At 34.8% G+C, this 17,399-nt stretch overlaps 2 protein-coding genes across 6 annotated transcripts in view; one reads left to right on the forward strand and one right to left on the reverse strand.

The window, feature by feature from the left end:
• Positions 1-10,249, reverse strand: part of LOC121380512 (WD repeat-containing protein 93-like) — a 32,015-nt gene extending 21,766 nt beyond the window's left edge. For all 5 annotated transcript variants that reach the window (XM_041509376.1, XM_041509368.1, XM_041509361.1 and 2 more), the window contains exons 1-7: positions 9,844-10,249; positions 8,064-8,268; positions 6,915-6,979; positions 6,242-6,317; positions 4,856-4,953; positions 1,669-1,728; positions 1,277-1,297 (exon numbers count right to left, since the gene is read on the reverse strand). In XM_041509376.1, the coding sequence (XP_041365310.1) occupies positions 1,277-1,297; positions 1,669-1,728; positions 4,856-4,953; positions 6,242-6,317; positions 6,915-6,979; positions 8,064-8,268; positions 9,844-10,098 (780 nt within the window). In that variant the 5' untranslated portion in view covers positions 10,099-10,249. The remainder of the gene's footprint in view (positions 1-1,276; positions 1,298-1,668; positions 1,729-4,855; positions 4,954-6,241; positions 6,318-6,914; positions 6,980-8,063; positions 8,269-9,843) is intronic.
• Positions 10,250-10,952: 703 nt separating this feature from the next.
• LOC121380540 (peroxisomal membrane protein 11B-like) lies at positions 10,953-15,660 on the forward strand. Its single transcript, XM_041509396.1, has 3 exons — positions 10,953-11,094; positions 12,390-12,505; positions 12,727-15,660. Exons 1-3 carry the CDS (start codon positions 11,024-11,026, stop codon positions 13,290-13,292), a joined length of 753 nt encoding a protein of 250 aa, XP_041365330.1. The 5' UTR covers positions 10,953-11,023; the 3' UTR covers positions 13,293-15,660.
• Positions 15,661-17,399: the final 1,739 nt, after the last annotated feature.

Here is a 17,399-nt window from a genome sequence, read left to right on the forward strand (position 1 = left end):
GAAGGTGCAGACAGTAATTATTCACTTAAGGTGATCATAGTGCTAAGATCACTTTGTAAAACTGATATGTACACTGCTACTGACAGTGCATAGGGCTAACTTTCATATTAAATTTATTCTAAGAATTTACAGTATGTAATTTTTTTTGTGAAAAATAAATAATTATTGACAAATATATTCAAGACCTGGAAAATGAAAATTACAAATTTCAACTCGCATTTTGTGCAAGGGCGTTGTTATTTACAATAAATTATATAATGCAACCATCAATGAAATGTTTCTTCAAATTTGAAAAAGTATTATGTACAGCATAAATTACAACCAAATATTGAGAGATACATGATACTGAATAAAACCTAAAGTGAATTAGATAGCTGGTAGCAGACACCTCTATATACTATGTGGTACTATATGGCTTTAAAACATTACCAGGAAGATTACTTATACTCATGTCACTAGCTGTAAGGGTGGTGTATATCAGGGCTTCTAGATTATGGTAGCCCCACTCCCATGGCAAGTGAATTTCAGTGTTGGGCTAGTAAATACCTACTATTGTCATGCCTGACGGCAAGTGGAGAAAACAAAAAGTCAAATGCTGCAGTTAAGTCTGTTTTGTAAATATGAATATCTTGCCCTCACCACCCCTCAATGTTAGTGTTTTTAAGCTCTTTAAGTTTTTATTACTATTATTTAGTAAAATTGTATTAACTTAAAGTAAAGTAGGGCTTGTGAATTTTTAATCATGGCTAGTAAATGTTTAAAATCACTGATCCCATGGTTAGTGGATTTTATAAAAATTCTAGAAGCCCTGCTGTATATATACATGTATGTACTGGGCTAAACTGAAGTACTGGCGTCATTCCAGAGTGCAGGCACTGCACAGCCCAATGGTATTTTTCTATTTAACCACTGGACCAATGTGTTGTACGTCAAGTGTTAAAGAATTTGTCTACAGTTGTTTGTAAGTTTTAATCATAAAACGTACGGTAACAGTTTACCAGGTTCACATGATTCTAAAGTTGACCAACAGGCAGTCAGAACAGTTCATTTGAGATATTGTGCCCTTAATTACATCTGTAAATTCACACTCCAACTCCCTCATCAATTATTATTCCATTTATGGAAGAATATTAACTAATTAATTTAAATAAAATATTTTACATGACTGTATATTCTGTACAAGCAAAATGATATGATTTCAGCAATGTTTATCCTAAAGGTAAATTATGGTGCTTATTAAACCTTTTCACCATGTTTTTAGAAAACAAAAACTTACTTTTTTCTTTTCAGGTTTGTCCTAGAAGGAAAGGAAAAGAAGTACATGTAGCTCATTAATAATCAAAAATAGTACATACTGTACATTGAAATAAACTTAAGGATATTTTGAAGCTAGTATATAGACTTAATAAAGATTAATAAGACAATTTACTGTTAGAAAGAAATCAAAGAAAAAAAAATACATAATAAATTTATTAAAAGTACAAGCAGCAAAATGAAAGGATCCCATGAAAGTGCTATATCATGTAACCAAAAAAAAAGATTTTTGCACATCAAAAAACCAATAAAATTATACAATAAAAAGACAAATACAGTGCATAAAATATTCAATAAATATGTTTTGTTAATATACATAAATAAAAAATGAAAACAATTGTGAAAACATATTACTTGTGGTTCTCTGTTGTACATTGAAGTTTCTGTCTGGGTTTTATCACCACCCGTTTCTTCCTGCAAACAAAACACAAGTTATATTAATGTAAATTAAATAACAATTATATAATAACTGCTACACATTTATTTTTTTGTGTCACTTGATCTTAATCATTATTTTTTTATCATATTTATTTACCATCTATAATTATATGTCTATTTTTATAAGCTGTGTCCCACATCTGTGATGATTGTAATTAATAAAGGCAGATCTTTTTAACTACATAATAATTATATGTTTAAGCAGAACAAATTATCTTTTTTAATTGTGGCTTTGGTTTAATATCAAATTAATATACTGAATGTACAAACACAACTAGAACAATATTTTATTTTACTATATCAATAAAACAAAGAACTACATGTATGTGCATAGTATTTAAATATATATTTGTTCAAGCAATCCAAATTTTAAATACCCATAATGGTTACAGAGTGTCACGGGGATTCTATAATTCCCGTAACCGAATAAAACACGATTATCAAAATGTCTCTCCTACTTGTATATCTATTAGATCTCTCTGTAACAGGCTGTTAAACCCTAGTATGGCCTGTCTCTAGGTATGATCAGAGATACGATCTTATATAAAGTATATATTATTATAGCACGTTAGTTCTCTAGAAAACACAACAAAAACACAATACACTTTGGAATCTGTATTAATCTACGCTGACAAATGTACAGCCGTAGTAGTTAATTAATAACAGCAATAATAACAACCCAGAACTGATCACTTAATTAGTTAATCTCTAGGTGTCTAGTTACACAATATGCGAATCACTTCACCATTACACCACACCCACACGTGTGATAATTGAGAAACGCTTCCCGGAGAAGTTAATTAATAAAGGAATTACAACACCATTCCTAACTGGTTAATTTTTAGTTAACCCTTACTACTCGTTCAGTAACGTGTGATAATTTAGAAACGCTTGCAGGGGAACTTAATTAATAAAGGAATTACAGCTCTATTCCTAACAGGTTAATTTTTAATTAACCCTTAACTACTCTTTCAGTAATCTTGTAACACAGAATTAATACTTATCACAATAAAGACAATAACCTACAGTGTACCTAGGTCCGCTAGGATGACTGGCTAAGCTTTATATTACCAAATACTCGTATAATGTTAGAACAAAAAGTCTACGATTTACTTCGTCAGATGACCGAAGACACTGTCTAAAGAATATTGGTATAATACAGTATTAAAATATTTAAAGTCACATCAATCACATCAAGGTTATACACAGAGCAGAAAATATATTTACCAAAGTCCAAACGGACTAACGTTCCCTCGGAGCCTTCCTATTCGTTCTCCTCGATATCTCTAAAACACTAGCTATTTATTATAAATCAGGATTTTGCCTGGGGGTACAAGGCGGTACCTCACGTATCATCTCATATTCTACATCTACTAGAGTCGGTATATTTCTCTCTGATCGTCAGTCTGGCTGTCGCCAACCGCGAGCAATCTCCTGGCCATAAACAGCACTACCGGAGATATTACGTAACTACTAGCCACATGGCCTCCGCACCTGGCTGAGGGTGTGTATTAGGCGTACCGATCGAGGACGGTCGCGCAAAAGTCTTACGTAACAAGTTGCCCATCTGGGCTACGGGCAATAAACTGCACACGGCCCTCTAACACAATTAAAATCACCACAGGCGAAACAAATTTAAGAGCATGTTCCGTGACACAGAGTTTCAGCTATTGCAGGCCCCACTGTATTGAAATGATGGTGTCGTTTATTAGGTCAGTGGGCCGTGTACGTTAATTAACTTGTTCCCAAGATTTTTGCTCCTATCCCCCCATACCCTCCAAGACAACAAACAAAAACCCAAAACAAACACCTAAATAAATATATGACCAGTTTATATCATTAATGAGACACAATATTTGAACACTGGACCAGTAATTGAGCAATGAGGTTTTTTTTAATGTATGTTTTAAAGAAAGAAGATCAAATAATATGATTCAACATGAAAGTGACATAATTGTCAGTTAGATGCATTACGGCAGTCACTTGTTTTTAAAAGGAGTTTGATCGCATAACTGATCTCACGCCAGGTGACCCCTCCCTAACAACTGCAGGGCTAGAAATGAAAAAAAAAATCTACATGCACCAGGTGCATGCTGAAAAAAAAGTTACATGCACCATCAAAATTCTGCATGCACCAAAAATAAGATAAATCCTGTTAACAATGAGGAACATACTATTTTAATTACCTTGATTACAGTGTTGATTTTTTTTTATACAAAGCTATTCGGAATTATTCGGCAATACCTATATTTATTTATTTAGTAACAGTACCGGAACGTTATACAACTGCGTTTATTACCGATTCTTGATCAAATTTGAAAATTTCACCCTACGTAAACGCCTTACAGAAATCTATAATAGGCCTATTACAAAAACGTACGAATATTTGTGTTTTGTATTAAGCAAGTTATCAACTTTTTTAACTCGATAAGATCTGTTGGTATAATATAAATTAGCCTACGGAATTCGACGAGAAGTTGCGATTGAAATAATCACTGGCTGACTTCGAGTCAACTACGCGAGTAATGCACCTGCACGTTCGCAATCATCTGATCAAGTGTGCCCATATCTGAGGTCGACAATGTTCAAGGCAGTTACGGTACTTTGTATTGATCACAGATCTGGCGGAGTTCAATTTGTCAGTGACGACAACTGTGTTATGCGCGTGGATACCCCAAAGTTGGTCTCGCCCACCTTCCATAATACCGTTCACGGATATAACCGAGATATTGCCGGCAATTTTCGCAAATATATTTCACGGAAATGACCGAACAACCATTGTTGTAAGTAGGATTATGAGATACAAAATGGATGCGCCCATAAGATAAAAGTTCTCGTTTTTATGTGGCGAACAGATTACGAAATGCATACGCAAAATTCAACAACTTGAGTCTGAATCTGGTAGACAACAGGATACTAATATACGCAATACACAGTACTTGAAAAATATTAGCATGCACCGCGTGCACCCAGTTTTAAAAGTTACATGCACACGCAAAAATCAGCATGCACCGGTGCATGTACTAACACTGCATTTCTAGCCCTGAACTGTTGTTATGAATCAGCAAACTTCAATCACAGATGGGCCATGTTTGTTTCCCACCTTTGGAGCTATCTGAGCTTGAATAACATCCAGTTCACGCAGCCAGGCATCTCGCGGTGTCTTGTGGATATCAAGCCATGTTTCTTTAGTACTTGGATCTGTGAAAAATGAAGAAAACTTTCATCAAAAGAGAACAAGAGTACCACTGAGGTATGTAATACACTGGTGAAAAGTAGGTTGTGGTGACCTAGTTATGGTATACAACACACCACCATCCCAAGTTGCACTTGTATGCAAGGTTTGATGATGCTGAATATGAACTGATAAGGAAAATATGGCCCGAACAAGGATTACCTTCAATATGCAATAATGCACAAAATTGTGGTGATCTAGTTATGGTACATGTATGTAACACATCACCATCCCACTTTTACTTGTACTGTATGCAAGGTTTGATGATGCTGAATATGAACTGATAAAAAAGATATGCCATGGAAATGAAAAGTTTATGTACAGACTTATCGACAGACGGATAACGCCATACCTTAATAAAACCCAACGAAGACAGGCATATGAAAAGGAAGAGATTGTAACATGGTCAGAAGCTGGTACCCCCAAACAAAATGGAAGATTCTTGTTATTTCATTGGCTGCTCGGATATTTGGACCAGTCCATAAAAAGACCGGTAATTATACTCAGTCCTAGAGGTCAGGTTAATATATACAAAGAAAATAATGATTGCTAATAACACATCTTAGAGCATGGTTAGTATATGATAATTATGACAGCAAATCTTGGGAGTTACACGTCGTGCAAATGCTCTGTCAATACGACATATCCCACTGCCTAAACAAATACCTCATGTCCAATATGTCATATAATGAACTCTTCGCGGAATGCCTTTTGTCACAATATGTCATATAATGAACTCTTCGCGGAATGCTTTTTGTCACAATATGTCATATAATGAACTCTTCGCGGAATGCCTTTTGTCACAATATGTCATATAATGAACTCTTCGCGGAATGCCTTTTGTCACAAGAAAAGGATGAAAACCAATAAATATCCTACATCATGAATCAATTACTGACATTGACATTTTTTTGGTTCTGTTTTTTAAATTGAACTGCAGTATGAGGAGAGATATCAAATTTATTCTCAGTTCATCTATGTTGTGGGTATCCAAGAAAGCAAATGAGCCATTTAGCTGTATGACATGTACATGACATGAATTCTTATAAGAGGCTACATGTATCTTTGTCAAGTTTTTGCAACATTTTTCACAAATAATGACTGTAGTTCTACATACAGCAGTAAGACTGGTAAAATGCAAAGTTTGTGATTATGTAACTGAACACTCTTGATCTAGTGAATATCACATTACTTTATCTGGTCATCAAGTTAAACTTGATTTGTATGCCCACAGGTAATTAATTAATTACATACTCTCTACCACAATGCCAACATAATCTCCCTCGATAGATGCTTCACATTTGCTGGCCAGAATTTTGGTTCCTCCGTCCTAAAATAACAAAAAATAAAATACAATATATATTTGTGGAAGAGTATTTAAAAAAACACACCAAAAACCCCCAAAGTACCATGAGTACACTATTCTAAAAACAAATAACACATATTTAAACACTTCCAGCCATTGATTAACTATCATGTGTTATAAATAAAAGCAACTGACAATTATGCTACCTAGGTTTTATACATGTGTATGTACTGCAGTCCACAGCTTTATTATGTGAAATTTAATGTTTCGACAGGACAACATATATATCCATTCAGGGATTGTTGTGAGAGCAAACTGACTCCAGAAAGTTTTTATTTATTTCATACACTTTAGATTTAAAGAAACAAATAATAACCTTAAATGTATACAAGTTTCTAAAGCGAACAACAAGCAAACACTTATCACCCCATCTCCACACCCAACATTTATATTATGTTATCTGTGCCAGCATATTTGTCATGGTTACAGAAAGAAACTGGCGAACAGTTAAAACAACAATAAGTTGTAAATATATACCACAATTAACATAAATATCATAACTTTTCCTGAAATATGATACACAAAGAAACAAGAATATGAAATAATATATTACTGTCTTACCGGTTCATTCAATATCTTTAACAAAAACAGGCAGTCAAATGCGAATGCAAATAGTCTTGCTATGCCTGAAACAAATTGTAAAGGAGTATTAACATTGCATGTACATATAATCTAAAACTGTAGAGGGTACTGCTGAAGTTCCATTGTATTTTTAAAAAGTAAATTTGGGCTACGATAAAACTGACTCTAACTTAAGACAGGTGGTTGTATAATATACAGGGCTCACACTGGAAAGAATTTTTGCTTAGCCAACTTTCAGATATAGTATAGTATCTCCTTGAAAATTATTAAAATGTGGTTGATTTAAGGAATATTTTATTAGCCAATGACTAAATGTTGTAGCCACTTTGTATAAAAATTAGCAATTGGCTAATTTGGCCATGTACAGGGTGAGCCCTGAATATATGTCAATTTGTACTGCATGTTTATATTAGGAGAATAAAGAGTTTGCCTGGTAAAATAAGCCAGGTGGCTGGTTAATAACGATAGCTAGGGATTAATCGTGGTTCATGATAATTGTAGTTTTACGCCTGTGTTTCGATGCACAGTTTTTCAATTCTTGTACCTGGTACTGTGGTTTACTTCAGGGATTTTTTTACTGACACATCAGTGTTTCTAAAGCTTGCACTCTGTTGGGAATCCCGATCATGTGATAAGGCATTTTGGCCAATCACTATGCTTGATTCTGCTGCATGTGATATATTTGCATGGGCTATCCCTGACCCAACATGTCATTATGGTGTGGTAAAAATTGTATTTTTGTTTTCTAGTCAAGACATAACTTTGTTTTTTGGTGTTTATTTTTTTATCATACATTTACTGACAATTATTTTACAAGTGTTCATGAAATGTTTGTTTTTTTAAAATAGTTTATTAAAATGCATATATGCTAGCTGGCACTTATTATGCTATCGTGAATAAATGTAACAATAGACCAAATATTGAAAATCAAATAGAAAACTAAAAAAATTAATTTGTCCAATCCTTAAAGATAGCCACCTGAGCAAGTTTGACTTTAACACAGTTTGGAGCATAAACCAGTGAGTGAAAGGTAATGGTATTATTCATTATTAAAAAATAATATATGAAAAAATGTCAAAGAATAATAAAAACTTTTTTTTGCATCTACATTTTACATTGTATCCTCACCCATATCATCAACAGTGACAATTAAATATGTCTGCACTCCCATGATGTGAGCCTTTATTTGTGTTATTTCCAGCTGATCTTCCTCCCATGATGTCACAATTCTCTGCGTCATGGCATCCATCACCGTCAAGCTATTGGGTAAACCGACAAAGATATACCGCCCATCAACACTGTTGGTCATCTCAGTCACCTTACTGAATGCTGGCTGAAAGGACAATATTAAAACTGATCATTATGCCATTATAAACCTAAATGAAAACAAATATCAGGGATAAAAAAAAAAAAAAATTATTGAGTACGATGAATTTGTCCTCTCTGTGCATTGGCAGTACACATCATATTTGAGACTCACTAGAATAAACAGTGACTGAAGTTCGGAAAGGAGTCACCAGAGCATGAATGATAACAGGAACCTATATGCTTCAAACAAACAAAAGCAAATTCAGTCACTATCAGAAAGATCCAACCTGCCCACTATGCTGTATTGAAGACGAAGACATTGTTCTGTACTAACTCGGCGTCCAGAATACCATTGATTAAGAAAACTTTATATGCCAAACATTAATAAAGAGCTAATAAAGTCATTAGGTGTCACCACTAGGAATCAAAAATGTAAAGACAAAACTCGTCTAACACAAATCATCCTGGACAATACACATCTGTATCGGTATATGGATTTTTTTTTAGCTTAGACTGGTTAAATCGCCTGTCTATAGAACTATATGATAAAATACATTTGAAAAAAAAATCACTGCATTCAGAGTGTAATGGCTGCTTGTACTTCAATCTCAATCTAAATCTAAATCTCATTTCAAATGGAAAATCTATTCAAATATTTAAAAATATTTCAATGACATTGTTTACTATATCTACAAGGACATAGTCCTTGGTGCACCTGTGGACAGGTTGTTCAAATCAGAGAAGAAGAAGCCAGATCAGTACCAGTTAAAAACTTACTAGTTTGCCAGAATTTCTACCAGTCTATCAGCCTATAGGATAATATAATATTGCTATGCATATAATATAAACTTTAAATGATCCGTCATTTAAACTAAACATCTTAAAATCCCCCTTTTATTGCAGCTTTCATTATTTTTATATAATTTGATACTACATTTTCCAGTTGTTTGTGGTTGTCAGTAGATTGTGATAACAGGTGAGAAAATTGGGCACAATTATTCTACAGGCAGACTCAGTTTTAAATGGGGAAAACATGAGTAATAATAATATAATAATAATAATAATAAATATATACATATATACATGTATGTATGTATGTATGTATGTATGTATGTATGTATGTATGTATGTATGTATGTATGTATGTATGTGTGTATATATATATGTATGTATGTATGTATTATTTTTTAATTTAAAAACCAAATCAATTGTAAATGCTTTATTTGCTTAGTCACAAAATGGATACTGCCCATCAAACTAGTGGTTATATTTTTTAACTTGTCTGTCACTAGTGTCAGAATGGCTTAAGTATGAATTAAAGTAAGAATTAAACGTGCTAAATTGTTGGTTTAAGTGTTCATCCACCCGAAATACTTTAAACTTTAGTCAATATGGTTAGGATCCCTCTTTATATTCACAGGCTTAGGGACAGTTTATCAATAACTTTCCTATATTTTAACTTGTGAAGACACTGACATGACAAATAGGACTTTGGGAAGTGTTCCGCCCATCGCCCCACCCCCATTAAATAGAGTTAGGGTTAGCGATAACTAATGGGGGTCAGAACTCTTTCCAAGGACTGCACTATGATCATACACACCTGCATTTCCTGAGCACTATCATAGCGTGGTGGTCTAATTTTACTCTCCTGTGCCAATCTGTATCTTTCCTTTATTGATATAATGTCCCACACAGTGTCCAGAACCATTGACAGAATTTTGTCAATCATGCGATACGGCTGAGGTAGGTCATCCCTCAACAGTTCCGGGTCTTGCAGATAGTCATCCTCATCTTCGCTCGATACGTTATCAATGGAAGGTGGAGTAAACACATTTTTTCTCACATAAACTGGCATTTTGCAATGGTTGTACTGCAAGCAACTAAAGTGATAAATTAATAATGTTGGTATGTCTTTATACGCCCTGTCAAAAGTACTAAAATCTCCAAAAGGTCAATACATGTATGCTAAAACCACTTGCACGGGCCACCCACAGTAACCAAGTCGGCCATCTTTCAACAAACTTTCATACCGGTCGGATAGAGTAACGAAAATGGACTGAAAGTACCTGCGCAGTACCAGTACATTACCAAAATAATATGATTCCAAAAAACAACAACAACAACAACAACAATAGTAATAATAATTTACCACTAGTGGTAGGTAACAATTTATTTACAACAAAGTAATTCGCAATCTGGTCTAATTTTAATCAGATTGAGTAATTCATTACCACCTGAAACACCCACACCAGACGCATATGCAGGAAACTGTGAAGGGTGCGTGTGTGTGTGTGTGTGTGGGGGGGGGGGGGATCCATACTGTGGGGAGTGAAGTTTCTAGGGTTGCTCGAGACATGCTACCGCAGAAAATATATTGAAAATATTTTTCTACCATTTCTCACGAAACCCACCTCTACACACGCACAAAAAGGGAGGGGACAACCCACCACCTTCTGTTTAAAATTAGCTTAAATAATGACGTACTTTTGATATTTATGTTTGCTTGCCAGGTTTGGTAATAAACAGGCTACTTAACGCCAATATGTAACTCCTGACAAACAACCTCTCATTTCGTAACGCATGCCAAGTAACACTTCCCCACTATCTAGCGTTAAACATGCCATGATTGGTCAAAATTACCGTTTTTCGGTACTTACAGATTATTACACAAATCTTCGACCACAATCGTTTTGTTGAGACCGAGACAACTTGACACACATGCAGTACGTCCGGTTCCGCAGAAACCTAAATAATTATTGTTCAAAGTCCACCAACAAAACATGGACGTGGACTTTGTTAGCAGTATCATAAAATTTAACTCCCAGACAGCAGGACGAGATAAGCTGTTCAGGTAAAAAAATATCTGTAAGAATTACCGAGAGTCATCGATGTTCAACTTCAAGTTTCGTTTTCAATGTTTTCATTTTACACATCATGCACGTGCGATTAATTAATGAATAATGACTTTGATATCTGTATTGATGATATTGTTTTGATTGTTACTTTGTGACCGTTTTCTGATTATTTATATACACTACTGACAATAAACTGGCCAAAAATGTATACGTTCATTTCACCCAGTTATTTTGTTGACAATCAATACACACATAATCATTGTTAACATACTGACACTGTCACCCCTTAAATGTTAGATTCACCCTAAAGCTGGCTTCCATGGGCTGGTAGGGGATCACCTGTAGGGCCTCCATGAGTCCAAAATATTGGACCCGAGTACCTGACATTTATACAAGTAGCCCAAGTACTCTGATGGTAAGAGAGCTATAGTTCATCCTATCCTACAAAAATGTTTTTGTAAATAATTTCAATTTTGTTTAACGTAAGAAGAAAAGTAAAAGTGTTTGGGAAATAATAAAAAATTACGAAAGGACTTTCCTTTGGCACTGTCACTAACCCTAATGCTATTTATTATAAGTAGTTATAATGTTCTTTATATTTGACAGTGCCAAAGGAAAGTCCTACCGGCATTCCCTGTGGGACAGACTATAGACAGACATTGGACAGTTATCACATTATCTTACCATCAGAGACCAATCTATATAAATTCTGGGCAGTCACTGCCTACCAAACATTAGTCACAGATTCCAGCACTATTTGACGTTAAATACCTTTACATGAATCATTATCGAGCACCCATATAACAAAAAATGACATATTAATCACTATTATACACATCACAGGAAGAAACCTGACAGCACCCCCTTTCAATACTGTTCCGGTTAAATACATATTTGATGACAAGTCGTGGGGGGGGGGGGGGGGATGACCCCATCTAGTCACTGCCATTTCTAAAAAATTATAACAAAAAACAAAATTGGCATCTCGCCAAATTTTAGAAATAAAACCTGTAATTGTATTGTATTTTTCTTTTTTTTTTTTCTTTTTTTATCCCACTGACTCTTTCCTTTTACTCCTTTGAATTCCATCTTGTTTCTTCCCAATTTGGCAACTCCTTATCTTTCAACTTATTTTGCTGTCCACCTCGACATCCCAATCCTTGTCTCCAACCACGACAGGTGCTTGTCTCTTGTGGCTATCCATGCCACACTCTTGTCATTCCCCATCAGCTTTTATAAATACAGTATGTTAAATGATGTAATGCATTATATATGTTTTTTTCTCTTTCAGATTGTTTCAATATGGAAGCAAGTTTGTTTGGTGGCATTTGCAGTCTAAAGGATTATACCAAGACCTGATAAAAACACTGAAAAGTCTAGAGAGCTCCATTAGTACAACCAGAAAATGTAATAATAATAATTGCTTGATAAAATTATGTTTAATGCACAATTGTTGTGTCCAAAATTAAAGTATAAGAAAGTTTATTAAACTTTAGAAATATAGCAAGCCTTAATTGTGATAATATTAAAACACCATAAAATGTTTGTGACTGTTGATTAATTTTATTTTTTAATTATTCTTTTGAATTTATGATTATTCAATCAGTATTTCTGTTCTTTTTTTTCAGTATTAAGAATTGGAAAGAGTATTGACTTTATTCACAGTGCATTAAAAACAATCCACATTTCCAATGCCGTTCTGCGGCTGACACTTACACTGTCGAAAATAAACCAAGCCCTGTACTTGATGTTTGACCACGTAATCTGGGCGGCACGCGCCGGCCTGATTAACACAGACATTCCGCGGTGGGTCCGACTGTCTTCCAAGTTCTGGCTGTTCAGCATTATCCTGAATCTGACGCGTGACCTGTACGATATATGGAGAGCCCTGATGCACGAAATAAAGGTCCGCAACAGCCAAGCTTCCAAGAGTCACTACATGAACGGAGATTCACAGTATGCCGGGAAGACGAAGCATGTGCGGACGGACCGCGAAGTGGTCATAAAATGCGTCAAAGAGAATGTCCCGATATTCCTCGATTTCGTGAAGAATGTGTGTGATGTTGTGTTACCCATGAGTGCCTTGGGACACATTAATGCTTCTCCAGGATTTCAAGGCTTCGTTGGAGTTGTCTCCTCCTTGATCGGCATAGCCACGATATGGGATCCTCTCTTGCGATTGGTTCCTTCGTAAGCAGGCAATAAATCAAAATGAAATTGGTGCATTTGTTTTGACGTCTTAATGATTTAAATAAATAGATAATGTGCCATTTAACACATAATTGTGGTGACTGCTGTATATCTAAGTGCAAACCATATTTATTTTATAATCCCTATATTTGAATGTTCATATTCTTATATATAAACAATTACAACTTGTTGCTAAACTTTTATAATTTTGCAATTAGTTTTCCTCTAATGATTTTGGTAGGAGGTGAAAATGTATGTTTTACCATTAAATTACTTTTACCAAATCAGTTGTTGAATTGACATTATTACTTTATACCTTTTTAATATTTTATCAAATGTTAATCATTGTGATTGATACCTGTGATATCATCCAAGACATAATCAGTGGTCATGAAATCAACTAAGGGTCATAATGTGTTGTTCAAATCTTTGAGTTTGCCACGAAGCATACACAAATTTTACATTATAAACAAAGCTTTAGTAGTTTTAAGTTTTTGAAAAACACTGACATAATTATTTTGTGTTGAACTTTAAGATTGCTATATACATGCAATATACATTACATGGTATCTTTATAAGTATTATCAGTGGCCTATACACCATCAGTGTCTTCAGCAAATCATTAAATTTGTGGGTGTAGTAGTTATTGTACATGTTTCATTCTGAACTGTAATGTGGTATGCAGAGCTTGAAAATTCCAATTTGCTATATTCTCATTCCATTAAATTGAAATGAAAACCAAACCAAAAACAGTGTATATATCCACCCAGCTATTTAGAATGCAACACACCAATTTCCCTTATTTAAATAGTAAGACTGTTGTGGACGGATCGATCCTCATCGGTGGACCCATGGGCTATTTCTCGCTCCAGCCAGTGTACCACGACTGGAATATAAAAGATCCCTTGCTACCAATGGAAAAATGTAGTGGGTTACCTCTAAGAATATATGTAAAACAATTTACCAAATGTTTGACATCCAGTAGCCACTGATTAATAAATCAATGTGCTCTAGTGGTGTTGTTAAACAAAACAAACTTTTTTGTGTGCTGTGGACTGATAGTTTACATTCTGCAGACACATTTTAAAGTAGATGATTTGGCGACTAGATTTTTTTAAGTACCAAGTGCACAATCATTTTAAAAAATGCAAGACTACTACCCTGCTTTCTATAAACAGTTTTCAGACAGTCCAAATAGTTGTTGCCATTTAGTAGTTTAATGTGCTTGTATAATAACTCGATACTTAGGAAAGGACAAATATAAACAGACAAACTGTCTAAATAAAGTATTCGCATTGGGCAGAGTAGGCCTACTGTGTGCATTTCTATTGCTTACATGCCATTGACCTCTCGTGAATATATTCAATATGGTTGGATATATATAAGGCCGAATTTACAGAGCCTATTTATGTCTTACACATATGTATAATTACATATATTTACAGTGCTTAAACACCTGCATCTAAGAAAACAGGCTTTGTGATTTTGGCACATAGTATTTTCTTACCATGCAGTACTAATACTACTAAACTAACTTTCACTCTCTTGTGATATATACATTTATTATCCACATAGTTCAAGATATTCAGGGAAATAGAACCAGTATGACCCACGTGTGTCATAATGATTTCACGTGCACAACGAGTAACATCATTTTGTGAAGCGACATCATAACTTAATGCGGCTTCCCTGGTGTAAACGTTTGGTTGTCTGTTTAGTTATATTTAAAACGTTTTGACATGGTCCTAGCTTGTTATTCATAAAAATAATAGTTTGTATAATGTGGATAATAAAGAAATAATTACACTCGCATGTAAATTGTACTATTCTATGAAACTCGTGGCAGAATTCATGTATTACCCTTATTTTCACAATACAATAATCGGTACGACGCGCAAGCCACATGTATTCAAGATGTAATAAACAAGATTATTAAATTTAGTTAAAATGGAGCAATTTTGTTCACATTGTTTCAGATTGTTTGTGTGTTTTCAATATTTACAGGCTTGTACCGTAGGCCTACTATGTGTACAATATTCATTGAATATAGCTTGAATCTTTATGACATACCAAGGATATTATAATAGTATCAACAAATATAAAAATTTACTTGTGGTATGAATAAGTATCAATATGTGTTAAAAACTACATTTATATCAATGTCACAACACCTTGTTTGAGCACCATTGGATTAACATAATAATTGCACAACAGTCCCATATTCAACATCTGTAATAAACTGAGGTAAATGATTTATGCAATACATGTATTTTTATGTGTGATCTTACAATTTTGTTTTATTTATTTGATCATAATTTGTATGTTATTAACAACTACCATAAAATATTGATTAAATCTGAAATGAATCCAAACTAGTGTCTTGCGTCTGTATTTTAAAAACTATGGATTCGAAGGATGAAATAGATTAATACTCTTTATGTCTCTATTCAATTGACCGGCCTCGGTGGCATCGTGGTAGGCACTGGGTTCGGATCCCATTCGAGGCATGGGATTTTTAATCCAGATACCGACTCCAAAACCTGAGTGAGTGCTCCGTAAGGCTCAATGGGTAGGTGTAAACAACTTACACCAACCAGTGATCCATAACTGGTTCAACAAAGGCCATGGTTTGTGCTATCCTGCCTGTGGGAAGCGCAAATAAAAGATCCCTTGCTGCTAATTGGAAAGAGTAGCCCATGTAGTGGCGACAGCGGGTTTCCTCTCAAAACCTGTGTGGTCCTTAACCATATGTCTGACGTCATATAACCGTAAATAAAATGTGTTGAGTGCATCGTTAAATAAAACATTTCTTTCTTTTTGTTTCTATTCAATTGAGGGGTGGGATTTAGCGTAGTCAGTAGAGGCAGGATCAGACTTCCTTGGTGGATCAAAGGTATGTGCTGTCCTGTTAGGGAGTGGATATAAAAGATCCCTTGCTGCCAATAAAAAAAATGTAGCTGCTTTCCTCAGAAAGCTGTATCAGAACTGACTGATTAGTTACTCAATATGCTCTAGTAGTGTTGTTAAACAAAACAAAGTTTTATATACAAATACGGTTCAATCGGGAATGTCTGCGATGAAAATAAGCAGACATTTTTACTAACTTTGTCCACCAGACAAATACATCTGAAATCTACTTGTCTGCCAATATTTTCACTTAAATTAGTGGTTGGTTTTATTTAAATGCAAGGATAACATTTTTTTACTGCTCCAAATGAAACTGCATTGACCATTTTGACTTGTCCACTTGATAATCATTTTGCTTGTCAAAGCAGATTTTCAGTTGTCGGCACGAACAGACAAGTGCCTATTTCAAACAAAATGACAGTCTCACACCAGCAATCTCACCCATTAAGTATCCTGACACTAGAATGTAGCTGAGAGTTGGTGTACTCGACCAGATGTGTGGGCAGTCTAGGATTGATCCCCGGCAGAGGGCCCATTGGGCTATTTCTCGTATATCAAAGGCCTTGGTATGTGCTATCCTGTCTGTGGGATGGTGCATATAAAAGATCCCTTGCTACTAATGGAAAAATGTAGCAGGTTTCCTCTCTATTACTGTGTCAAAATGACCATATGTTTGACATCCAATAGCCGATGATTAATAAATCGATGTGCTCTAGCAGTGTCGTCAAACAAAACAAATTGTTTTCCTAAACAGATTGTGTGAAGGGGCCGGATGCAGCCAGGTGGTAAAGCAGGGCTATCTCTGGTAGAATTTAAAATTTTGCCAAATATCCATTAAACTTCAAAACTCCGTCATTTTCTAACAAAATACATGTACCAATTTATTACATGAAATTATTTTGCCAAATTAAAATAAAATTTATTAATTATTTTGCAAATTTGCAAATTTGACAAGTGCCAGAGCCAGCCCTGTAAAGCATTTGTCTTAGGTTCGACTGCCCTCAACCAGTGCTCCACAACTGGTATATAAAAGACCTATGTAATGTCCGGTATACAGTAAAGTGCAATTAAAAGATCCCTTGCTGCTTTATTGGTAGAAGCCTATGACACGGCAGCAGTTTTCTTTCTTGTGACAAAGTGTCGAAATGTTGCATGTCAAACAGCTATGGATTAAAATTGTGCTGAGGTATCGTTAAAGAAATAT

Source organism: Gigantopelta aegis, chromosome 2 (assembly GCF_016097555.1).
Source record: "Gigantopelta aegis isolate Gae_Host chromosome 2, Gae_host_genome, whole genome shotgun sequence".
Taxonomy (NCBI): domain Eukaryota; kingdom Metazoa; phylum Mollusca; class Gastropoda; order Neomphalida; family Peltospiridae; genus Gigantopelta; species Gigantopelta aegis.

Excerpts from the sequence above, each read along its gene's own strand:
- LOC121380540 (XM_041509396.1), top strand. The coding sequence starts at position 11,024 with ATGGACGTGGACTTTGTTAGCAGTATCATAAAATTTAACTCCCAGACA. Across the intron at positions 11,095-12,389 it reads GGACGAGATAAGCTGTTCAG|ATTGTTTCAATATGGAAGCA; the intron begins GTAAAAAAATAT and ends TTTCTCTTTCAG. Across the intron at positions 12,506-12,726 it reads CATTAGTACAACCAGAAAAT|TATTAAGAATTGGAAAGAGT; the intron begins GTAATAATAATA and ends CTTTTTTTTCAG.